This window comes from Leptodactylus fuscus, chromosome 1, assembly GCF_031893055.1.
Source record: "Leptodactylus fuscus isolate aLepFus1 chromosome 1, aLepFus1.hap2, whole genome shotgun sequence".
Taxonomy (NCBI): Eukaryota; Metazoa; Chordata; class Amphibia; order Anura; family Leptodactylidae; genus Leptodactylus; species Leptodactylus fuscus.
In genome coordinates, this window is record NC_134265.1 from 47,868,488 (window position 1) to 47,894,499 (window position 26,012).

The 26,012-nt window shown below is 43.7% G+C and overlaps 1 protein-coding gene across 2 annotated transcripts in view; it reads right to left on the bottom strand.

Moving 5' to 3' along the window:
* Nucleotides 1–582: 582 nt before the first annotated feature.
* SGTB (small glutamine rich tetratricopeptide repeat co-chaperone beta) overlaps nt 583–26,012 on the bottom strand; it is a 30,205-nt gene continuing 4,775 nt past the window's right edge. The window contains exons 2-11 of one of the 2 annotated variants that reach the window (XM_075269914.1): nt 16,396–16,519; nt 15,795–15,898; nt 7,695–7,773; nt 6,884–6,983; nt 5,891–5,995; nt 4,444–4,582; nt 4,013–4,075; nt 2,619–2,656; nt 2,149–2,232; nt 583–704 (exon numbers count right to left, since the gene is read on the bottom strand). In XM_075269914.1, coding sequence (XP_075126015.1) covers nt 593–704; nt 2,149–2,232; nt 2,619–2,656; nt 4,013–4,075; nt 4,444–4,582; nt 5,891–5,995; nt 6,884–6,983; nt 7,695–7,773; nt 15,795–15,898; nt 16,396–16,495 — 924 coding nt within the window. In that variant the 5' untranslated portion in view covers nt 16,496–16,519 and the 3' untranslated portion in view covers nt 583–592. Of the gene's footprint in view, nt 705–2,148; nt 2,233–2,618; nt 2,657–4,012; nt 4,076–4,443; nt 4,583–5,890; nt 5,996–6,883; nt 6,984–7,694; nt 7,774–15,794; nt 15,899–16,395; nt 16,528–26,012 lie in introns of those variants that run through there. The other variant, XM_075269906.1, reaches the window with a different exon arrangement.

The following is a 26,012-nucleotide window of genomic DNA, read 5'->3' on the forward strand; positions in this document are numbered from 1 at the left end:
TCATTTATATAGACAAATACATGAATAACAACTTCATTAGAGACTGTTAGATCATCCCTCTATAGAAATTAGACATGGGACCCAAAAGTGCTGAGATTCTGAAGACTAACCCCTCGTTCACTTCTGTGTTGGTATTCCGTTCGGGGAAGTCCGCATGGGGACCCCCCCAACAGAACACCAAACGCATTTGCAAGCGGTGTGCAGTGAAAGCACACGGATCCCTGTAGAATATAATAGGGTCCATGTGCTTGCCGCAAGATCTCCGCAGCGAAAATACGGAGAGGAAAGAAGTTCACAATCTACTTTCCTCTCTGCATGTTCACTGCAGAGATCTCCCGGCAAGCACACGAACCCCATTATAGTCTATGGGTCCGTGTGCTTTTACTGCATAGCACTTGCAAATGTGTTCAGTAGTCCGTTCGGGGGTCCCCATGCAGACTCTCCAAACGGATTACCAAACGCAGACGTGAATGAGGCGTAAAGGAGACAAAGGAGACCCAACATGCTGCAAGATGACTGTCTCTAATAAAGTGGCCATTCACTGGTATTATTAATGTAGGAGAATAGTAAAACTATACATGCCTGTTGTATGTCATGAATGTTCCTCAGTAGTTCCACTAAATGATCTGCTCCGCACATGATTTCGCAATTGTTGGATTAGCTCAGGATTTTGCTGCTGGATCTGTTGGGCAAACTGCTGTCCGCTGCAAGAAAAACATATATGAAGAGAAAATGTTACTTATTGCAGAAGATTCTGCAGCAATTGTGGATATGTGAGATGCAACACAAATTTCCAGCTGCTGCAGAACCTCATAGCAATTTGGATAGTCTGTTCAATGACCATAAAAGCCTTTATACGTGGTGTTCTATCAGTTTTTATACTGCTAATAATCACATTATGGCTGAAACACATTTCACATTTATCTCTCAGTTAGGGAATAATAATGTTCTACCATGCTGCTAGGAATAACTAAACAATTGCAAACAAATACCTGAGAAAAGCCCAAGTGACCATAATATAGGCGACTGGAGTCTAAATACAAGGCAAATACATGCAACCAAGCAAAAAAAAAATGTTACAAAAGCCTAAAATAGTAAAAGTGCTCCTTTCTGTCTGTGAATAATATTCCGTCTGTAACCACAAATGCAGCCATAAGTAGCTACAAGTACGTAGGACACTTTTCTTACATTGTAAGCTGTGAGATTTTCTGACATGTATATGTAGGCTTTGAGCAGAATCAACCCCTCCCCTCTCCAATCACTGTGTGAAGATAGAAAAGGATGGTCCCTACACTCACTGAGAAAAACAAGACAGAATGGAATTGTACCTATGGACGGATTTCCTTAGTAACAAAAGAAGCGAATAGTAAATTTGATAAGTCCGGAAAAGAGGAAGAGAAGAAGTGGCACTACTACTAATATTAAGCCATAATTCACATAAGTTGTCCAATGGAAGCCAAAAATATCTCAGGAGATTTCAAATACTAATTACAGGGTTGTGCTCTACATCCCAAGAAAAATGATGAGTATGCAATAGAAAAAAGAGAGAAAAGCGGGGGGCACTCACTCAGGTAAGTATCTTGGTTTAAAAGTTAGTCCTTTATTCTGAACTTGAGTTAAAACATTCAGGGAGGGAGAGATAACATGAAGGCGAAGGCAACAGCCGTTTCGCGCCAAGTACAGGTGCTTTCTCAAGCTGTTGCCTTCGCCTTCATGTTATCTCTCCCTCCCTGAATGTTTTTACTCAAGTTCAGAATAAAGGACTAACTTTTAAACCAAGATACTTACCTGGGTGAGTGCCTCCTGCTTTTCTCTCTTTTTTCTATTAAATTTGATAACTTTTTAATGTTTTTAACATTTTGTTTTTACATTTTTTTATGTTCCAGTAGTGTTTTTATCACTGGTTCTGCAGTATACATTGCAATACATGTAAATAGGCTGACTTTCTCATTTGTAAGCAGGATCAATCAGGTATGTGGCTCTGGCAGCTCAGGGTCACTGATCAGACCCCAGGCTGCTGAAAATACAGTTGTGAATAAGTTGTCTATTAAGTTAGTGACCATTTAAGCATAATCTATCCTTTGCTTATGTGTATGATGGAGGCAAAATGACCATGCCATAAATTTTGAGATGGGATGAAATACTTACGCTTGTATGAGACTGGAGAGATCTGTAAGGCCCCCGACTCCTGCAGCTGGGCCCCCACCAGCATTAGACATCATACCAGACATACTGCAAAAGTAGGAAATAAATATTTAAAAGCATTTTCCAATACTATGGTACTGAGGGCCCAACACACCCAGCAAGAACTGAGAAATTCGGAGTCTTGCAGCCTGTTCACTACTTACAAGCACAAAAACAACGTTTTCTAGAGGCTGTGCTTGCATGCTATTGCAACTCAGTCCCATGAATAAGGCTTTAGGAGGACTTTTGATCAGGCCCCCATCCATCAGACACTGTCTTGTGGATAGGTTTGTCCATAAAGGTAGAACCGTTTTTTAACACTACCATTTCCACCATCTTGGAAAGGGGCGATCAGTTACACCAGTTAACTTTTTATTTTAATCTCATACAACCTAGAGTATGTAAAATATAACAAATAAGGAGCAGAAACTCACAGCTGCTGCACTTGTGGATCCTGCATTAGGCCGGCTGCCTAGGAGATATAAAAGATACAGTTTGTTAAAGGCACCTTCACTGATAAGAATTTACTATCATGTCTTTGCTGTCCATATGCACCAATCATAGCGCCATGTGCCATGAGGCGAGATGAGTGTCTTGCCTCAGGTGGCTGATTATAGAGTCCCTGAGGGGGTGGCACTGAGTGGCCACTTTCTAGCTTTCCATCCCACTTCAGATTACGCCCTGTCCTCAGACCCTATCTTAGAACTTTGCTGTGGGGCTGCCATGGGAATCAACCACTACTGGAGCTTACAGGATGCAAGAGAGGAGAAAGCAGTAGATGTCTTCTCCGGGTCACAGACACTCTATGGTCTGAGGACAACTGGGAATGTGACGTGGCTGCTCCTGTGTGAGTGATCCACTTTTCCCTCTCTCCGGTTCAGCGTTCAGTGACATAATGATGACAGCAGATTGCTTATTGCATTTCACAGACACATAGCAGCAAATTCATTAATGATATGGTGCAGCACAGAAGCTATATATATATAGCACAGAAGCTATATATATATATATATATATATATATATATATATAAGCTTATATAGTTGGTAAAATGTGCCCATATTATGGACATGTGTGAGTGGAGTAAAATTAGAACTCCTCTACACTTTGGAAAGGGTCAACAGTACAGTTTAAACAGGACTTTTCATGTCCTCGAAGATCAGTAATATTATTTACCACTGTCAGTTTTTCCAGTATACGCCCGGGTTCTAGAGATATAGCCATTAGTTTCACCACTGCCAGAAGGGCAGGTCTTACAGCCTAGCGTCATGGGCTGTGTGGATTGCCCATGTTCCCCCCCAGTACTCTTCCTTATATTCTTGTGCTAGCAGGGGGTATTCCTCACAGTCCAGCGATGATCAGTAAGGCCTGCCCTTGACAGTGGAGGGATACCAGTGCCGAAACTAACAGCATCAATATCTCCTACCCCCAGATGCATCCTGACAAAGATGAGAGTGGTAAATAATACCGATGATCTTTGAGGATATGAAAGGTCCTGTTTAAGCTGTACTGTTTGACCCTTTCCAAAGTGTTCTTATTTTACTCCACTCTCACATGGCCACCATATACGCACATTTTACCATCTGTATAATGGACACAAAACTTGACACAAAATGTGATTTTGTTTTGTGTGCATAATATGGATACTAAGATGTTTTTGCTAAAAAAAAAAAAATAGCAAGAATTCATAGCTGAATGATATGCCATAAAGGTCTATTATCAGAAAGCCATTGGTACTAGTTGTAGTTATTCCTAGAGACTCTATTAGTATCTCGGTATGTATACATTGCTATAAAATACAATGTATATAGATAAAGGAATGTCTCACCATGCTCACGAATGCTGGGTTGTTCATCAAACTGGCCATGTCAAATCCCCATCCTGCACTTGTCTACCAATATAAAACAGAATTAATCAAAAGCTGTCAAACGTGAATTAGAACTTAATCTATCTATCTATCTATCTGTCTATGCTACACCCTCCACTGGGTGATAATCTTTTCAAGAAAGTGGTGTGGGTGGCACAGAAATTAATAGTCATAATTCTGTTTGCACAAACCAATGGTGACTTTTTACGGCCAACAATGCATAAGAAATCTGGGCCATTATACCAAAGATGCGCCATATTTATATCGTAACCACAATAGTAGAGTTTTATGCAGTTGTAACAACACATATAGGATAATAATATCAATGCGAAGTCTTCAATAATAACCATTCAGGCATCAGAAATCTGGAATTAGGTCACAGACTGACTTACAGGACTGGGTACTTGTCTGACTTTTTGCTCCGCTATCTTTAGATAGGACTTGTAGGACTCATTTTCAGGATCAAGATCCAAGGCCTTCTGGTAGCTGCCGATCGCCTCTTTAAACTTATTCATTGCTGCCAAAGCTCGACTATAGGGGAAGAAATGTCATAAATTTATTCTCCATACAATGCATTATGGCGCGTTTTGAAGACAAGGATATGTCTGCCCCACACGGCTACCATGGAAAGGCGGCCAATAAACCTAAGTGGAGTTTATTCAATGCGACTACCTGCCAGCCTGATATCCCTGACTAATAAGGAGGGATCGGGCTGACAGTGTAATAGTGTCAAAATCTGCCAACTCCTTAAAAGTCAGTATTTGCAACTAGACTGGAAACACATTCTCCTTGAACTCTGCCCAAAATCTTTACTCTCACTGGTATCTTACTCCAGCAAAAAAAAATGGGCTAAAATAAAATACAAGTACTTCTTGCTGGAGGGCAAGCATCTTAAAATGGACTTGCTTCCATAGGTCTTGCCCAGTGATCTAAGCATTCTGGACTGAGGTTTTCTCTTTCATACATACAGCTCATTGCTCAATTTGACACTTACTCTCACGTCTCTCCCTCCTCAGTATATATCTTACGTGATAGTCACTGCCGACTTGAACAATTATAATTTTGTAAGTTCCTGGGCTTGCTTTCCAATACACTACTTTGCCATAATGTAACGTCTTATTTTGACTGTACTTGAACCCTACAATTTGAGAAGTGCTGCGGAATATGTTGGCGCTATATAAATAAAATGAATTATTATAATTATTGCTGTCCCTAGACATTCTTTTCCTGGCCAGAATTCATGGGTAAATCATTATATTGATGGCTTGTTAGGTCACAGTTGTGATGGATTCCCCCCATTCATCTCCTAGCCCCCACTCTGCTTATGAGTCTCATGGGTTGACTCTCGCCTTGTTAAAGAGCTAGTGCACACTAAGTGCCTCTGACTCCTACTAATGGCAACGTGCTCCAGGCTTTATAAGGGTTTGTTCTCACATCACTTTCGATCTGTGCAATAAGTCTAGATTGTTCCAACGCCATACTGTTTCAGCTTGGTTTTTTTTTTACCTCCTTCTCATGTCTCCTGCCTCTTCCGACCTCTGCCTGACCAAAGATTATACCTGATTCCTGCCTACTGTTGCTCTACTGTAACATGGGAACTCTATTGTGTCGGTCTGTCATAAACTATGAGATCAGTTTTGTCATCAGTTTCCTCTTCCATTATTGTAATACTCCAGACGTGTGAATGAGTCTTGAAGAGCTTCTTATTCTTGGTTTTCCTAGTTTTGGGGCCTCCAATGTATGAATTACCTAATGAACTGAATGTATGGAATTGTTATCATTTCCTATAAAGAGATTCAAGTCAGAGCACATGGCTGTGTAAGTTAAGGATTTTCTTACCCCATTCTCCCATAGGCCTTGCTGTACTTAACATCAATAGATATGGCCTTCTCGCAGTCTGTAATGGCATCGTTGTGACGGCCTAGCTGACTATGTGCGGCAGCCCTGAAAATGGATAAAATAGGTAAACCTGTCAAAGTGAGCTCAGTATTGCTGAAAATTATGTAATAGGAACTTAGCCTTAGTAACTGGCATATATACTGCTCATAATTTGAGTACATACTGCCCATAATCGATGTAGATACTGCCCATAATCGATGTAGATACTGCCCATAATCGATGTAGATACTGTCCATAATGGGTGTGGATACTGTCCCTAACTGGTGGGGATACTCTAAGTATTTGGCATGGATAGTGTAGCTAATTAACATGGATTCTATCACTAATTTTCTACCCACACTAATTAATTAGACATTAATGCCCATGCTATTTTTAAGGTGGATCTTTCACCTCCACCAACTCAAACTATTTAATAGGTGCCATTTCACTGATTCCAGCACAGTTGGAATTTTTTTTCTCTACCCCCACCATTCCCAAGCAATTGGTGCTCTCAGCATCTCTACGGTCAGTTGGGCAGTCCTATTTCTGGAGCAGACAGACATGGACCTGACAGTAGAGAGCAGGATTGTGCTATAACTAAGAGAAATGATAGCTCAGAATTGTGGGGGCTAGGGGCAACATAGTGGCTCAGTGGCAGCACAAGGAGTTTGTATGTTCTCCCCATGTTTGCGTGGATTTCCTTCCATTCTACAAAGACATACTGTTAGGAAAAAAAAAATGTACATTGTGATCCCTATATGGGGCTCATGATCTACATAAAAAAAAAGAAATGGTGGCGGCTACTGGAAAATAAATTGCTCCAAAATCAATGGAGTGTCACTTATTGAAGAATGCAAAAAACTGGAGCTGGTGAAAGATCCTCTTAGCTAAAAAAACAAAAACATCTTGGTGCACAAGCATCCCTATACAGTATACGATATAAAAGGCTACTACCTGTTGCAGTAATACACAGCATTGTTTGGATCCAGTTCTACAGCCTGTGAGTAACAATCCAATGCAGCCTCGTAGTTCTGATCCTTCATATAGTTATTTCCTGGAACAGAAAACAATAATATACACATTACCAAAGCTCTAGACAGGCTGCGATTCAGGGACAATACTATGGTCTTAAATAATCAGGGGCACAAGCCTCGAAACAATGGGGAAGGTTGATCCAGTTTTATGGCATACAAAGTACAAAAAAATAGCAGTTTTTTGGCAAATCTGGTCCAGAACATGCAGACAGAAAAGTACTTCACGATCTACTTTCCTGTCTGCATGACTCATGCGTAGACCATGCAGACCCCATTATAGTCTATGGGATCCGTGTGCTTTCACTGCACACCGCTTGGCAATGTGTTCGGTAGTCCGTTTGGGGGGGATCCACATGTGGACTCCCCCGAATGGATTACCGACGCAGATGTAAACATGGCTTTAGGCAGATATACATCTCTATACACCTTTTCTGTAAATGAAGGCTTATTTCACAACAACACCAGAGTTTCTGTAATGTCGAGATCGGCAAACAAAAAAGTCCTGTACGCAGGATTTTTTCCTTCGCCGGTTACAACTCTAAAACAACGCACACCTGACAGACCCCCATTATAGTCAATAGGGTACACTGCACTCTGTAACTGCTATTATAGCGGTTTGTCTGTCCGTTGTTCTGGTCCTCCGACGGACCAGAAAACAGATAAGCCAACGCTAGCATAACACTGCTGGCAATGGACAGTTTCCCCAGATATCACCAATGCACGATGGTTACCTTCATCTTTCAACTGTTCAGCTTTTTCTATGGCAGCTGGTGCTGAGGAGGGGGATTCTGCTGGTGTAATGTCATCTTTCTGGAGAGAACAAATCATAAACATATTATGGGTTTCTGACAAGTCCCAGACCACGGAGTGTTCCTGATCTCATGGTCATATCCATTGCGACCGATCTAGACAACAGAAAATGAACACTAAAATTATTAGAGAAAATCTTCAAAACTTTGCAAAATCCTTCCTCAGAGCCTTCTGGTCGGGCCAGTGAGGGCTGTTTTAACCCTATCTCCACCATCCTTCATACCACTCCTGACTGCCCTCTACCTTGTAGGTTATGTATTTTTCATCATTGCACCAAAAATTATGTGGTTTGCCATTTTCAGCAGAAAAGATACAAAGAAAATGTTGAGATCACAAGGTCTAGAACAGGGGTAGGGAACGTACGGCTCTCCAGCTGTTGCAAAACTACAACTCCCAGCATGCATACTGGCTCTGCTGTTCTGGGAACTCCCATGGAAGTGAATGGAGCATGCTGGGAGTTGTAGTTTCACAGCAGCTGGAGAGCCAAAGGTTCCCTACCCCTGGTCTAGAAGGTCCCAGGTCAAGATATAAGAAAATACACAAAAATATATAGCTAATAGAGATGAGCGAGTAGTATTCGATCGAGTAGGTATTCGATCAAATACTACGGTATTCCAAATACTCGTACTCGATCGAGTACCACTCGCTATTCGAATGTAAAAGATCGATGCAGAACCAGCATTGATTGGCCGAATGCTGTACAGTCGGCCAATCAACGCTGGTTCTTCTCCTACCTTTAGAAGTCTTCTCCGTGCAGCTTCCCCGCGGCGTCTTCTGGCTCTTCATTCACTCTGCCAGGCATCGGGCCTGGGCAGAGCCGACTGCGCATGTCCGCTTGTAGTGCAGACATGCGCAGTCGGCTCTGCCCAGGCCCAATGCCTGGCAGAGTAAATTCAGAGCCGGAAGATGCCGCGGGATCGCTGCAAGGAGAAGACTGCTCGGAGGATCCAGCCCGACCCTCACTCGTGGACTTGGTAAGTATAATTTGATCGAACGTTGCCTACCCCTGAAACGAGCATTTTCCCCCCATAGACTATAATAAGGTTCGATATTCGATTCGAGTAGTCGAATATTGAGGGGCTACTCGAAACGAATATCGAATCTCGAACATTTTACTGTTCGCTCATCTCTAATAGCTAACAATCCATAAATCCATCCCTGTGGGCATTGGGTCCTTACATAGTAGGGGGTTAGATAAGGAAAATCTATAATCCCTAAAGAAAGAACAGTAATCTGTTGACTGTAGGATGAAGACATGTCATTATAAATCTAGACGCCATAGATTATATCACATTCTGTGCAGATTTTGCTTCTAGCATCTGACAGTGCAAACTCTCATCATTTAAGATATAGAAACTCACTGTGACATCTCGAAATTTCCCTAGAGGTGGAGAACAAGAAAACCTCCGGCTTTTTGGCTTTGAGTTTTTAGAATGTGTAGTCACAAATGTTCACATTTCAATGTATGTAAACTCCATAGAAGATAAAGATTGTCAACAAAGCTATAAAAGTTTGATTATAATCTTCTGAACACTATAAACTAGAAGAGTATGTAGAAGTCACATGTAGAAGAGTATATTGGGGGTGTCATACCGAACAGATTAGGCCATTACATAAACTACAACATACAAATACCGATACCCTATTTTTAACTCTACCTATTGGGCCAGTGTTGGAAAAATATTCCTCGGGCCCACGAGAGGTCAGATCCACATTCACTGCATGAAATTTTTTGGTTGTTATTATTGTCCACAGAGGATATAAGGTTTCATAAATTACATACAAATCATCTAATGCTAGGTTCACACTAGTGTTCGGTTCTCCATCGTTCAGGTCCGCATGGGGACCTGAAAGATGGAGACCCTGTCTGCTTAAAAAGTGGTTACCAGTGGAAACCTGCGGACCCCAGAGATTATAATGGGGTCCGTCAGGTTCCAGCCGGTTTTATACTGAAACAGGTAGTGAGAAAAGTCCTGGTTGCAGGAATTTTCTCTCTGACGATTTTAAAGGCATACTACTATTAAAATCAAATTTTTTCTTATTGACATGTAGGAATAGTCTTAAGAAATGCTATTCTTCTCCTACCTTTAGATTTCTTCTCCATGCCGTCCTTCAGTATAAATGCCGGTTTTCGTCGGTATGCAAAGGAGTCCTCTCGCAGCACTGGGGGCGGGCCCCCAATGCTGTTTGGGTCCTGGGGCCCACCCCCAGTGCTGCGAGAGAACTCATTTGCATACCAACAAAAAACGTGCTTTATACCGAACGATGGCACGGAGAAGACATCTAAAGGTAGAAGAAGAATAGCCTTTCTTAAGGCTATTCCTATGTGTCAAAGAGAAAAAATGTGATTTTAATGGTAGAATCCCTTTATGCGGAACCTGACTCCAACGCAGATGTGAATCCAGCCTTAGACAAATGATTGATTGCAAACTCAGCTCCAAAATGGGGTTGCCTTCACCCGGATCATTGAGGCCCATCACTGTGTCAAAGCAAGAATCTCCTGGTAAATTCTGGGGCCAGTCTGATCTGCCACTCAACAGGAGGGAAAGTCCTTGCAAATGGTTAACTCAATAAGATAACCCCATTTCATGGACATCATAGAGAGGTCTTCTGCTTCAGACCCCCATTTATCAGCAGCTCCTGCTCTGGCATACCCCATGTATCACATGTTCAGATTTTTTTTTTATTGCCCCCCCCCATATAACTCTACATTTTCCCTTCACCAGCCATAACATCTCTAACAATTATAGATAATTGTGGGTTTCTCTAATGTCAGGTGGGTGGTACCGGGCTAGAGCAGACCGGTACAGACCACCCACTTGACAGCAGACAGCCTTATTAACTTATTGAGTACTGGAGATAACAGAACTGATTGCTTGGGAACGGTGGGGGCTAGAGAACAAATTCCAACTGTGCTGGAATCAGCAAGGAGAAGCCTATTTAACAATGCAAAGAGTTGGAGTTAGTGGAGGTGGTAAAAGGTCTTCTCACATCGAATTGTATGAATCTAAAGTATGAAAACACAAAAGAATAATTGTGGCCGCTGTATTAGAAAGGTGCCCCCTAGAGGTATCAGGTGGTAGCACATCAGGCTATTGCAGTTCCATAATTCCACCATTCTGTGCAAACAGCGTGATATCTAATAGATCATCACTGACAGAAAAAGGAAGATATTGGCAGCCCCAATACCTATTTTAATGATGGGTGGGGGTGAAGCATTTTAATCATTGCAGATGACAAAAGAGCTACACTCACTATAATAAATACCCCGTCAATAAAACACTCAACATGATACATAAAACCTGCCAGTATATTAGTTGACATGATAAATATGATCTCTCCACATAACACAATGGATGCAATCTGGCAACGACGCCTGCAAGGCAAACACAACACAGAAGTAATTACTTATCCAAAAAGCAAGAAGCAATTTATAGCATAGCACAATCTGTGATCGCTTACTGTACATTTGACAACTTGCCATCTCAACCTGTCAAGGCCTGTGTTACACTACAAAATACATCAGGTTTAAAAAAAAAAAAAAAAAAAAAAATCATGATTAAAAAAAATAAAAAAAATAAATCTATATATATATATATATATATATATATATATATATATATATATATATATATATATATATATATATATATCCTATTAATATTATAAATGTGAAAGTTTGTGAGTTTGTGGGGTTGTGGGGTTGTGTGTTTGGATGTTTGCATGTTCGGATGTTTGTTCCTCAATCACGGAAAAACCGCTCCACCGATTTGGCTGAAATTTTCCACAAACATAGTTAATACACCCGATTAAACAATAGGCTACTTTTCGTCACAATAGCGCACATACATTTGTGCCAGGACCCCCACAAAACCCAAACTCACACCACCATCTCTGCAATCTCACACACTTTGGACCATAGCAAGCCACAAAATTCATATTGCCCTCTACAGCCTCGCCCCTAACCCCACACAATCTCATATACATATACTTTACCACTTTGCCCCTCACCTTAACGATACTCCAGGAGGCGCTCTTTAACACTCCGGAGCAGCCATGTTTGCCGACCCCCACAGCTCTGACAATCCGCGACACCGCCCACCCATGTCAATACCCCTAGGCGGTCTAATAAATGCAAAAAAAAAAAGTTTAATAAAAGTAAAAAAAATATTTAAAAAAAAAAAAAAAGGATTAAAAATTCAAATCACCCCCCTTTCCCTAGAACACATATAAAAGTAGTTAAAAACGGTGAAACACATACATGTTAGGTATCCCCACGTCCAAAATCGCCCGCTCTACAAAGCTATACAAATATTTTTCCTGTTCGGAAAACGCCGTAGCGGGAAAAATGGTCAAAAGTGCCAAACTGCCATTTTAACACTGTTTTGATTCTGATAAAAATTTGAATAAAAAGTGATCAAAGCAATAACATTTCCCGAAAATGGTAGAAATACAAAGTACACCCAGTTCCGCAAAAAAAGACGCCCTATACATCCCCGTACACGCACGTATAAAAAAGTTACGGCTGTCGGAATATGGCGACTTTTCAAAAAATAATTTTTTAACACAGTTTTGGATTTTTTTTAAGGGGTCAAAATGTAAATAAAACCATATACATTTGGTATCCCCGGAATCGTAACGAAACACAGAATACAGGGGACATGTCATTTTGGTTGCACAGTGAACGCCCTAAAACCAAAGCCCGGAAGAAAGTCGCAGAAATGCATTTTTTCTTCAAATCCACCCCATTCTGAATTTTTTCTCTGCTTCCCAGTACATTATATAGAATAATTAATGGTAGCATCATGAAGAAAAATTTGTCCCAGGAAAAATTAAGACCTCATATGGCTCTGGGAGCGGAGAAATAAAAAAGTTATGGGGTTTAGAAGGAGGGGAGTCAAAAACGAAAATCAAAAAATGCCATCGGCGGGAAAGGGTTAACTTCAAATACTTCTGTCCCAAAGTCACTATGTAAAGTTTCTCACAACACCGTATAGCAGCTCAAATACAAATGAACTTCAACACAAAAGTCTCACGTATTCTCTGAATTATAGCGAAAACAAGATACAAACTTACATTTCATATCCCAGACCTTATACACACTACGAAAACCTTATCCATGCCTGTATATACCCACTGCTACAATCACCGCAGACAAAGTCGCGGGTAACAGCTAGTATGTATATATACAGAAAAATAAAATACGATTGACAAAGTTGTATTCTAAAACATAAAAGCAATTCCTTTAAGTTACTCTGGATTAGGGTGTAAGGGACAGGAGCGCAGATCTTTCTAGCATTGACATTGGAGGCTACGCAAAGTTCTTGACAAATTTAATAACACAGTTTTACAAGGAGTAGTCCAGTGTCTATAATGTAATGCAGCAGAATGAATTATAATATTGCAGATGAAAGATGTGCCTGTCAACAAAAGCCTGATGGATTCTAAATATAAATCAGCATATTTCTTACTGCAGCTCTGGATGTGAATGGAGAGCAAATGAAGATGCATGATAAGCAATGCAAGATGTGCCAATTCACTCAGTTTCAAGGGATTGGTGCATTGCTGCAATACACTTCACAGCTAGTGAAAAACTAAATAAAAAAAGAATGCAGCATTTAAAGGGATCCTATCTTTCAAACCCTTTTTTTTCTAACTAACACGTCGGAATAGCCTTAAGAAAGGCTATTCTTCTGATACCTTTTGTTGTCTTCTCCGTGCCGCCATTCGCTTGAAATTCCAGTTTTTGTCGGTATGTAAATGAGTTCTCTTGCAGCACTGGGGGCGGGCCCTAGCACTCAAACAGCACTGGAGGCGTCCCAAATGCTGCCAGAGAACTCTCCAGCACCGCCTCCATCTTCTTCTGGAACGAGGTCTTCACCGCGTCTTCTTCCGGCGGTGTCTTCTAACTTCTAGGCCTCGGGCCTAGGGCAAGCCGACTGTGCATGCTCGCGGCCACAAGAAAAATGTCCACTTACACAGTATTGTATGCGGCCATTTACTCGAGGCCGGCGGGCTTGCCCTGCCCTGGCATGGTTTAAGGGTTGGTTCACATCCGCGTTTGCATTCCTTCCGGGGAAGTCCGCATGGCGACCCCCCCCGAATGAAATACCAAAATACCATGCGCTGTGCAGTAAAAGTACACGGATCCTCATAGACTATAATGGGGTCCATGTGTTTGCCGCCAGATCTCTGCCACGAACATGCGGACAGGAAAGTAGTTCACAATCTACTTTCCTGTCTGCATGATTTGTGCGGGCAGCGCGCGGCAAACACACGGACCCCATTGTATTCTATGGGGTCTGTGTGCTTTTACTGCACAGCGCTTGCAATTGCGTTTGGTATTCCGTTCAGGGGGGTTCCCATGTGGATTCCCCCGGACAAAATACTAACGCAGATGTGAACAAGGAGTAAGGAGTTTTCATTACTAGCTTCCATATGAATTGCTATGTGATTCTATATCGATATATGACTGCCTTGTACTAATCCAAGTGGACAAAGAGGGTTGTTTCCTGGGAGGTGGATGACTTGGTAAATACAGTTCTTTGTAATCTCCAATTTGACTATAATTTTTCTGTTGGTACTGGATAACAAGAGAAACTTTGGAGCTGCTGTAAGGCTGTAGACCTAAGAAGGGGAACATGATTTAAAAAAAAAAAAAAAAAAAAAGCATAGAAAAGCAGTGCCTAGTCATGGTTGGACGGATACAACAGAGGATCCTCCATTGGACCCAGATTGCAATATTTAGTTGTTTCCTGTGTTGGAAACAGGGACATAATAATCGTGATTGTAGGGGATGCTGATCTCTGCTGCTGGTAATATATCATCTTTACAATGGAGACAACAGTTGGGGTACCAAGCTTTCCCCAACCCCTGTCATGAGGACATGAAAGGTCCTATTTAACAGGATGTAATTACATTACTTGGTCCTAATAAAACAGACAAGATGCGATGTAAACAGTGAAACGGTGACATCACTGATCTCTTATTGATGGCCTATTCTGAGGAGAGATCATCAAAAGCGAGTAACTGAAATACCATTTAAAAATTGATGCCATATTATTAAGAGAGGGCATCAATTTTAGAACGGTAGGGGTCTGACTGTCAGGACCTAGGTGATCAGATATTTCACAGAGCGCACAGTTCCCAGCTTTGTTTTCTGTGCTGCTTACTCATCGTATTCTTGATAAGAGCAGATGTGGGTACTATAGCTTTATCCATTTCAGAACTGCTGGACGCCGCAGCAAGTACCATAACTATCACGAATACGCTGTACGAATGGGGTAGGGGGTCATGGTTGAGGTCTGCATCGGGGCCCACAGGATTTTAGTAACACCACTGGGAGGAAAGTCTCCCTCTAACTCTAGTAAGACCAAAGGTTCTGACATCCAACACTGGCACTGAGTTGAATATATATATATATATTTATTGTCAGGGTCTGGGGTTGCTAGGTGGGGTGGCATAGACACAAAAGTCCAGATTATTTAGTCCAAAACAAAGGTAGAGTTTATTTTCACTCAGTAAGGTAGTGCAGCAACAAAAGGAAACAATACAAAATAAATCCCTGCCCGGCTAGGCTCGAACTAAACATAGAATAGGTTACCTCACCTAGAATAACAGAAATCCAAAAGCCAGTAGAATCATTCAGGACACAGCTCCAAAAATATGACCTCTCTGTCAGCTCTCCAGCCAAGCTCTGCCAAAGTGTTACTGCTGGAGATGGCTTCTTAAGCCTCCCTTGACGAGGAGACTCTCTGCAGCTGAGTCGCTGCTGGAACATCCCCAAAGTGTGGACTGGAGGGGGGTGGAATGACAGGTCCCACTACCAACCTACCTGCCATTCCTAAAAATCCAGCCCAGTAACTGGAACTCCGAAATAACCCTCAGCAGACAATAGTTATCTGCTGAGAATCGTTGTTTCTGGAGTTTTCTCATCTCACCCACCTTAGTAGTCTGGATGAGATGTACACCCCCTCCATTACCTGACCAGCCATCGGCTTACAATATATTTGGCAAATTACCTTCAAGTGTGCTTGTGAGAATACTTCTTCCAAGGTATAAGGTGCTGCAAGTTGAACATCTTCAGAATTGATTTTGAAGACAGTCTCCAGACACTGTATTGCCACTGACCAAGAAAGACCAGATGTAAAAGAAATGTAGTTTCTTCAGGATTAATTGAAACTTATACAGTCTATATACTAGGATATCATGCACGACATCTTGCCGTATGACATTTCATACTGTCAATCTATGTACTTTCTTCTAAGTTGAGTCTTATACACATGTATGGGCTACCAACAATAAATGAATCATTGTATATGTGGCAGTTACGTTTGATATGCTTTTCTTCTATATAGTTGGAGTGCCGGCTTTATATTGAATATGTTTTCCTTCTATATATTTCAAGTGCAGACCCTTTGATGAGCCCAAGTCCTCAGTCTGACCTTCTCCATATGTACTAAACCCTTACTAGGCAGCAATGGAGTAGTAAACATACAATAGTGCTAAGTAATGTATGAACCCTTCAGGAAATCCATTAACATAAAGCACTCAGCGTAGCCCTTTAGCTTTATGACATTTTGCATGCTCTGACTCTGACTATTGACCGTGTTAATTATTTACCTTCCAGACTTTCCTGCTCATCTGACGTGTAAACATCCCGCTGACTCTGCTCTCTTAAGAACTGGATGACTGCGTACACCACATGCTTGATGGATGACATATTTGTTCAGCTGACCGGCAATACCTAAATAATGAGCGCAGAATTTAGTGGCAAAAAGTGTTCTGTATAAAAGATTATAATGCAATAAAAAAGTATTATAATTCAATAGATGTATGGGTTTATACATAGAGGAATATAAAAATAATCAGATCTGAGATTAATCCTTGTCATTCCCTTGAGTAGCTCATCAGTCAAAGATCAGCGGAGGTCCAAAACCCCAATACCCCTACTGATCATCCACTCATGACCTATCCTAAGGATAGGATTTGGGGCATGCAAGGCATAAAAAGATGCACAAATATATAAGTTTAAATAAGCAGGAGGCAGAGAAAGAAATTCAAAAAAAGCATACTCCCCTGTCCCCGTTGCTCCGGTGTCCTCCTTCACCTCCCAGATCATCTACTCCAGCGGCATTTTCTGGCATTGTGCTGAAGCCTGAATGTCTCTACCTCTGACATCACAGGTCCTCTTCCTGAGGCATGCTGAGGCCGCTGATTGGCCTCAGTGGCCATGTGAACGTGGCTTCAGTACAACGCCAGAAGAGATCTGGGAGAGAAGACAAACTGGACGTCACTGGAGCAACGGGAACAGGTGAGTTTTTTTGAAATTTTTTTCACTGCCCCCAGCAGATTTAGACTTTAAAAGTTTGGACTGGACTACCCCTTTAATATGCAACTTGCTCCCTTAGAGTTAGTTTGGCATCAGCCTTGTTGTGCCTCTGTGTCCTAAAATGATGTTGTTGTTTCCCACATTCCAGCGTAGATGTATGTGCTCAGATCAGTTGCTTATGTATTTGATAGATCTCATGGAGATAATCCCTAACCATACGTCCTATTAACGATTAAGGTTCCCTCAACACACTGCCACAACAGCACATTGGTACCCCCTATTTCAGTGGCTGGGGGACTGGTGGCGATGAGGGTGAAAAAAAAATAGACCGGAACTTTAAGATGCCATGGTCACTATTGACTGCGACATATAAGGGGTTAAACATCTAGGATCCATGTTATCTCCAATCCTGGGCACTGCAGTAGACTGTTGAAACTCGCTGCTGATGGTGCTGGCCTATCTCCTAAGCCATGTTGTATGTTTACAGCAGGGAGCTTTAAGACCATGGGAGAAACTTGATGGGATGCAGAGGGTACGGTCGTACCCAGGCCCTGGAGCCTTAGGGACACAGAAGTTGCGTCTTCCAAATATGAAACCAGTTCTATACATAATACATTGTAGTTGGCTGGCCTGGTACAGATTTTGAATGGTTTACAGTCATTGTGAAAGTAATATTTACTTTCTAGAGGCAGTTCTTAAAGGGGTTCACGTAAATGGGAGCTGAAGGGCAACGTCCACTAAATAGTATACAGAGTGTATCTGTTTCCAGCTCCATAAAATGTGCAGATCTGACATCTGCAGCATGTGATTCCTGGGGTTCTGGGTGCATGCCTCCATCTTTCTTAAGAACAGGCCATCAATATTTAGTATCCTTGCAGTCCGTAGTGAATCCCATTCACACATTGCAAAAAAATATGCCCATCTGAAATGCTGCGATTTCCAAAATCGTTAGAAATTACACCTATGGAAACACTGACGCTTTCCCTATAGGTGAAGCAGAAAGTCCTGCGCTGCGCTATATAATTAAATACAATAAATAAATAAATATATAAGATAAAAAGGATTGCAGTTGTCAATGTAAAAACTGAATATCTTGGCTCAGAGAGCACTAAAAATGTTCACGATGATAGCATTCAGTTTCATTGCAGGCTACAATATCCGTCACTTGTATTATATAGCCTGTTTAGTCATTTGACTTCAGTAAATGTGAAAACAGATCTATTTGTAGAAACCGTAGATGGCTGAAAATGTGACAAAGTGCATACGTCTCCTTGTTCTCCTCCACCCGATATCACTTGTCTTCTTCATTCGGTACATTATGTTGTAGGCGCACAAGCTCATAACAGAATAAATGAAATATAATTCTCTAATGGGAAGAGTGGTACAGAAGTGAGGACCGAGTCCAAGACTGAGATTAAGTGATGAGAAGAGGACCCTGGAGCTGCATCTGTATAATGTTCAGGAAAGGAGTCAATTAGTAAATCCTGTTCTAGAGGCAGCACAGAAGCTTCCTCCGAGAGCATCTACGGTATATCCGAGCCAGGATCAATCACAGCTATTTATTTGGGGACCGAGCGGCTGAATACAACCAAGACGTAGTGAATCACCTCAAACTGTTGGGCTCACAATGTACAGTAGCTATACAGACATACTGTATATAGAGTACGTGTTCAATAGGGTATGTCATAGTATGGGGGGTATATAGAAATGATAGAGGTCCTATACAGTTAGTTATATACTCAATAGGAGCTGCATAAATCTGTATACAATTCATTCCCTAATGGTGTCTCATGCAAGTATGGGAAGCAATTCAGTTCTGATCACCCTAAAGTCATACATGTCCTCTATGGGAAGCAGGGCTGTGGATGAAGTCGTAAAAAAGTTAAGGTAGATTCGCTAAACATTGATTAAAGAGGACGACCTTTCATCATCACCACCAAATCCAGTTCTAAGCATCTGTTAATAGGTGCCACAATGCTGATTCTGGCACAGTTGGAATTTTTTCTCTAGCCCCCACCATCCCTGCTGTTAGCAGGGGCGTTATTACCAGGGTAGCAGCGGTAGCGGCCCGGGACATTAGGGAGCCCAGTGACAGCCGCTACTGCTACGTTTTTTTTCTTTTTCTAATAGGCCTAACTCCAGCCGGTAACGGGCCCTACTTACTTACCGATACTGGCAGGGGCCGAGATTGGTAAGTGACACTGCGGGCCCCACAAGCGGTGGGCCCCACAACAATTGGAGGCCCAGGAGGGGTAAGAGACCATAAAAAACAGTGTTACTTACCTCTCCGGGATCCATGCAGGCTTTGGGCCTACTTGTGTAATGTCCCTGACGTCACATGACCGGGACCTGCATACATATGGGTCGCGACGCAGGCCCCGCAGTCACATGACGCCCCGGACGTCTTTGAAGATGGCCGACAGCAGCAGAGAGTGCAGTGGAGCCAGAGTTAGGCAAATAACAGTGTTTTTTATGTTTTTATCCCCCTCCCCCCCCCGGTCTCCAATTACAATACTCTGGGCTCTGAAAAGACCCCAAAGTATAATAATTGTTCATGTGTATCCACAATGGGGCATAATACTGCGTCCAGGGGCCACTATGGGGTATAATACTGTGTGCAGGGGCCACTATGGGGCATAATACTGTGTGCAGGGGCCACTATGCGGCATAATAGTGTGCACAGAAATGCAGGGGGGGGGGGTGTCGGTTGGTTGAGGTCAAAAGTTAGCCATGGGGCCCCTGCATTCCTAGTTACGCCACTGGTTGTTAATTTTGGTCCCTGATAAGCTATGTAGGTCTGTACTGTCAGGAGGGCGGTGTCAGGCAGGAGCGGACAAGGGGTGTGATTCTGAGCTCTGACACTGGCTGTCTTTGATTGCAGCTATGACTCACACCCCTGCCTGGCACCGCCTCTCTGACATTATAGAGCTTAAAAAGCACATTGGGCATCAAAACTAACTGCACTGGTTGCTCAGGAATGGTGGAGACTAGAGAAAAAAATTTCAACTGTGCTGAAATCATTGCCTATTAAGAGATGACCATGAATTGGTGAAGGTGGTAAAAGGACCTCTTTAATGTCTGTGTGATGTCACACGGCAGGTAAACTTAACATGCTGCATTTTTCAATAACGCAAGCATTTTTTAAGCTCTTTTTTTCTTTTTGTGTAGATGAGATTGATGAAATCTTATTCACTTTACTGCTACTGTAAAAAGCAGTATTTTTTTCAGCTGCATTTCCACAGTAGTCAAAAACACTGTTTCTGCAATATGGGGAGATTGTAATGTTTTAGAAATAGACAATTAAGGTTAATGTGCAATAGAGTTGTTCTTCCAAGGGCTGAGACTTTGACAAGTCCACAAAAAGAGGACGTTTTACCCCATCATCCAATTTAAGTTCTAAGAATCAATGAATAGGACCCACTCCACTGATTCCAGCACAGATTTTTTTTTCTAGCCCCCACCATTCCTGAGTAACAAGTGTAGGTAGCTTTGGTGTCTGATGTGCTATTTAAGCTCTGTAATGTCAGAAGGGCAGTGTCAGGCAGGGGGTGTGATTCAGAGCTCCAATCAGAGACAACCAGTGTCAGAGCTCAGAATCACACCCCTTGTCTGCTCCTGCCTGACACCACCCTCCTGACAGTACAGAGACTAAATAGTATATCAGGCACCAAAACTAACAGCATTGATGGCTCAGGAATAGCAGGGGCTAGAGAAAAAACTCCAGCTGAGTCAGAGTCAGTGGATTTGGTGCTTTTGGTTCCCCTGTTCATTCCTCTCTCTGGTCCAGAGTCTTCAAGGAGCAACAGATGAGATGTAAGTAATGTCACTTTATCGCACCTCCTTCTCCTAGGACACTGGGCACAAAGACAGTGGCTGGGTGATGAAACATGAAGCGGATGACTCCCTACTTCATCACTGTCTTCAACTCCAGACACCAATGAGTTGGGGCAGACTGGATACACTGATCTGGATAGCAGAATAGCAAATGCAAATGAACGGCTGTCCAAAGGGGGCCCTCGCTACTATAGTGCCTGGTGCAAATACACAGTTGGCCTTATGGTTAATGCAGCCCTGGGTGCGCCTCATTTATGATAAGGCGCACACCTCTTCATAAATCCACTGGGCCATGCATTTGTGCCACGTGTGAATACTATGCCACCTCATAATAAATCTAACACACCACCCATGCCATATCCCTTTCTTTTAGAAAGTTATATATAGGCCCCTATGTTTTAATAAAAAATGTTTGCCTTTTGTTGGCAAGAAGAGGCGCATAAAAGAGATGTCCACACATGCATAGGGCTCCTCTTCAAATACTTACCTATCAATGATGACTTTAATGACAGATTTCTCTCTATTTGCATAGAGCGGAGCCAAGCCGCTGAATCAAGCCACTGAGTCAATTCACTAAGCCAAGCCACTGAATCAAGCCACTGAATCAAGCCACTGAGCCAAACCACTGAGCCAAGTCACTAAGCCAAGCAACTGAGCCAAGCCCCAAGCCATTGAGCCAAGCTACTGAATCAAGCCACTGAGCCAAGTCACTAAGCCAAGCCACTAAGCCAAGCAACTGAGCCAAGCTACTGAACCAAGTCACTTAGCCAAGCTGATGAGCCAAGCCTGCTTACATCAGTCAGGAACTACGGACCACATGTCAGACGTATTTCCTGAACTAAACCTTGTACCAGGACCTGGACACTCAGCATCATAGTCATCTATGATACTAAGAGTCTCAGCATCCTCTCAGCTCTGCGATCTCTGTACTGAAAGCCTTTGGTATGGACAGCTAAGCTGAGGGGGAAGCAGGGACTCCTAGTATCATAGATGACTAGGATGCTGATCCTTGTACAAGTCTGTCTGGGAAATACAGCCGACATCTAGTCTGTATCTCATGGACCAAACCTGCCTGTGTTTAGCAAGTCTAAAGATTGTTTTAGGCTGGGCCCCACAAGGCATAAACACCATGGTTTGCCCGTGGCAGAAATGCTGTGGGAAAAAAGCTGTATTTTACAGTCACAGCAAAGTTATTAATGGCTATGGACTTCATATGAGGGTACTACCCCTACTCAAGAACCACCCGCTACGATTCAGAGTGTAGAGCAGTTACCAAGAACTTTAACAAGGTCAAAGGGACAAAACATTGAATTAGATGGCCCATCAAAGGTTTTTTTCCATCCAATTGGATTGCTAGGATATGTCATCACTTTGTGATCAGTGAGGGGTCTATTTTCTGGGACTGTCACGATATGAGTGGATACGCAGGAGGCCAGTGGTCCGGTTTCAATCCTTTATTGCAAAACTGACACAGGATAGACAAGCAGACAGTGAGGGCTGGCTGAGAGCGGGAAGGCGGTGCGTAACCAGGCAGAGGTCAAATGGATGTCAGGGCAGATAGAGTCTGTCGGTGGACGGGAATCCCGGAGAGCGGACCAGGTGGACGAATAGGCATCGGGGTCTTCAGCGACAGCAGGCGCAGACCTTTCGCACTTCCGTGCGGGCAGCGGAGTCGCCAGGTGCAGCAGCTAAGCCGAAGGATGTGTAGTCAGGTGACTGAGTCGGGGAGCCCAGCAGGGGTACAGCAGCAAGTAGAGATGATCCTGAGGTGGACTGCAAGGCCCAGCAGGAATGGGGAACCAGCGGGATAAAGCCAGCTCCAGGAGCTTGAGGTCAGCCAGAGGAAACTCCAACGGAATACACAAGCAATGTGTAGAAGATACCACGCCCCTTAAAAGGCATGTGACCAGAGGCATGTGACCAGGAGTCCAGCCCAGCTGCAGGAAACAGGAAACTTAGTTCAGCGAAGCCCTTCCCGCCATCTTGCTTCAGGGCACCTGATTCCAGTACACACGGTACACAAGGCAGAATCCTAACAGTACTCCCACCCTAAGGACGGCCTCTGGACGGCCCAGGACCTGGCTTCCTAGGGTACCTCTGATGGAACTGAGCGATCAGACGAGGGGCGTTGATGTTGGCTGGTGGCTCCCAGGAGTTGTCTTCAGACGGGTATCCTTGCCACTTGATCAAATACTGCAGCCGGTTCCGAAATATTCTGGAATCCACGATCTTCTCTACCAGAAAGTGCTCCTGGCCCTCCACTTCGACCAGACCCGGTGGAGCAGGTGTACGTCCAGGAAAAGGATTCGGAACTACGGTCTTTAGTAAGGAAACGTGGAATACCGGATGAATCTTCATGGTCTTCGGTAGCCGTAATCGACAAGCCGCCGCACCCACTAGAGCCATGACCCTGTAGGGACCCATGAATTTTTGAGCCAACTTCCTCGATGGGACCTTGAGTTTTAAGTTCTTGGTGGAAAGCCAGACCGCATCGCCCACCTTGAACGTCGGGGCCGGTCGCCGGTGTCGATCTGCTGCTCTCTTGTAACGTTCCTGGGCTGCAAACAATGTTTGTTTCAGGACCTCCAGCTCCTGCTGCAATGTAGCCACCCTCTCCGAAACAGCGGGAACCGGACCATCCACAGTCAGTCTCGGCACGACCTTTGGATGATATCCCAAGTTTGCATAAAATGGCGACATCTTCGTGGAAGAACTCTGTGTATTGTTATAACAGAACTCTGCTAAAGGCAGTAGCTGGACCCAGTCATCTTGCAGCTGTGAAATATAACAACGCAAGTACTGCTCCAACGTCTGGTTCATCCGTTCTGTCTGTCCGTTGGTCTGCGGGTGGAAGGCAGAAGATAGTTGTACCTGAATTCCAAGAGCTGCACAGAAAGCCCGCCAGAACCTTGCGGTGAACTGGACCCCCCGATCAGAAATTATGTCGTCCGGGACTCCATGCAGGCGAAACACGTTTTCTACAACTAAATCCGCTGTCTCTTTGGCTGATGGCAGCGCTGTGCAAGGAATGAAATGTGCCGCCTTCGTCAGACGGTCCACCACCACGAGGATCGTGTTCCTCCCCTTGGAAACTGGAAGCTCCACAATGAAGTCCATAGATATAGACCCCCAAGGACGTGAAGGGACCGGCAGGGGTTGTAGAAGGCCCGTAGGTGCGGATCGTGGCACCTTGTTCCTGGCACACACTTCACAGGATTGGACATACTTCTTAACGTCCCCTAGGAGTTCCAGCCACCAGAAGAATCGCCCGACCAGCTCTTGCGTCTTCTGAGTTCCCGTATGCCCGGCCAACCTGGAATCATGAAGAAATTTCAAGACCTTCAAGCGTGCCCCTTCTGGAACATACAGGCGCTGCCCCACCATCCATACGTGGTTCTTGAACCTTAATGACACGTCCGTAGATGGCTGCGCAAGGAAGGAGTCTGTCTCGTATGCCTCCTTAATGTTGTTCAACAGGTCCCGATCATGCAACACCGCCACGAAATTGGAATCTGGAACAATCGTCCTCGTAGGGACCTCTGCTGTGGCTCCCTCTGCAAACATATGGGACAAGGCATCCGCCTTCCCGTTCCGCGAGCCTGGCCTGTAAGAAATCAAGAAATTAAAACGGGTCAAAAATAAGCTCCACCGCGCCTGCCGGGGAGACAAACACCTGGCGGACCGCACAAATTCTAAATTCCGGTGGTCTGTTAATACAATAATCTGCTGAGAGGTCCCTTGCAGAAGGTGCCTCCACTCCTTAAAGGCCGAAATGATAGCTAACAGTTCTTTATTCCCGATATCATAATTCTGTTCCGCTGCAGAAAGTTGCCGGGAGTAGAAAGCACAGGGATGCAACAACTCCTTCTCCCCGACCCTCTGGGACAGTATGGCTCCGACAGCTGAATCGGAGGCATCCACCTCGACTATGAAAGGGTGAGCCGGGTCAGGGTGTACCAATACTGGTGCCGATGTGAACTTGTCCTTAAGTCTGTCAAAGGCCTCCTGGGCTTGTGGAGTCCAGCTAAAAGATGCTGCTTTTCTTGTCAGTTTAGTGATAGGGGCCACAATTTCCGAAAAGTTCTTAATAAAGCATCTATAGAAACTGGCAAAGCCAATGAACCGCTGGATCTCCTTGATGGATTTGGGAATCAGCCAGTTGAGCACAGCTTGGACCTTGCTATCGTCCATGCTAATACCTTGAGGTGAAAGGATATAGCCCAGGAATTGAACTTTAGTCGTGTGGAAGTCACATTTCTCCAATTTAATATACAACTTGTTCTCCCGGAGGCGCCTCAAGACCGTCTTGACATGCTCCTGATGATCGGCAATGGAATCAGAAAAAATCAGGATATCGTCCAGGTAGATGATGACGAAACGGTCCAGTAAGTCTCGAAAAATGTAATTGGCCAAATGCTGAAATGTGGCCGGCGCGTTACATAGTCCGAATGGCATCACTAAATACTCAAAGTGCCCATAGCGGGAGCGAAATGCGGTCTTCCATTCATCCCCCGGTCGGATGCGTAGCAAATTGTAAGCCCCCCGGAGATCTAGTTTGGTAAAGATCTTGGCATGCCGGACCCTCTCTAGAAGTTCGGGAATCAGGGGTAACGGATATCGGTTACGTACCATCACCTTATTAAGGTCTCTGTAATCTATGCACGGTCTTAAGGACCCGTCCTTCTTCTTGACAAAAAATATCGGGGCCCCAGCCGGGGACGAGGAAGGACGGATGAATCCCTTGCCCAAATTCTCCTCGATGTAAACTTTTAAGGCCTCTAATTCCAGCCCCGCAAGCGGGTAAATATGTCCAAATGGAATAGCCGCTCCAGGTAGCAATTCAATGGGGCAGTCATACGGCCGATGTGGAGGCAGAGAGTCTGCCCTGGTCTTATCACAGACATCTGCGAAGTCCGCATACTCCGGGGGGAGAACACCAGCAGTATTTAACTCGGCAGCCGGTACCTCAGTAGCTGCTGCATTCACTAGGGGCAGCGTTGGAAAGGTCACCTGCCCTGTTCCCCAGTTAATTGAGGGATTATGCGCCTGAAGCCAGGGGAGCCCAAAAATGATG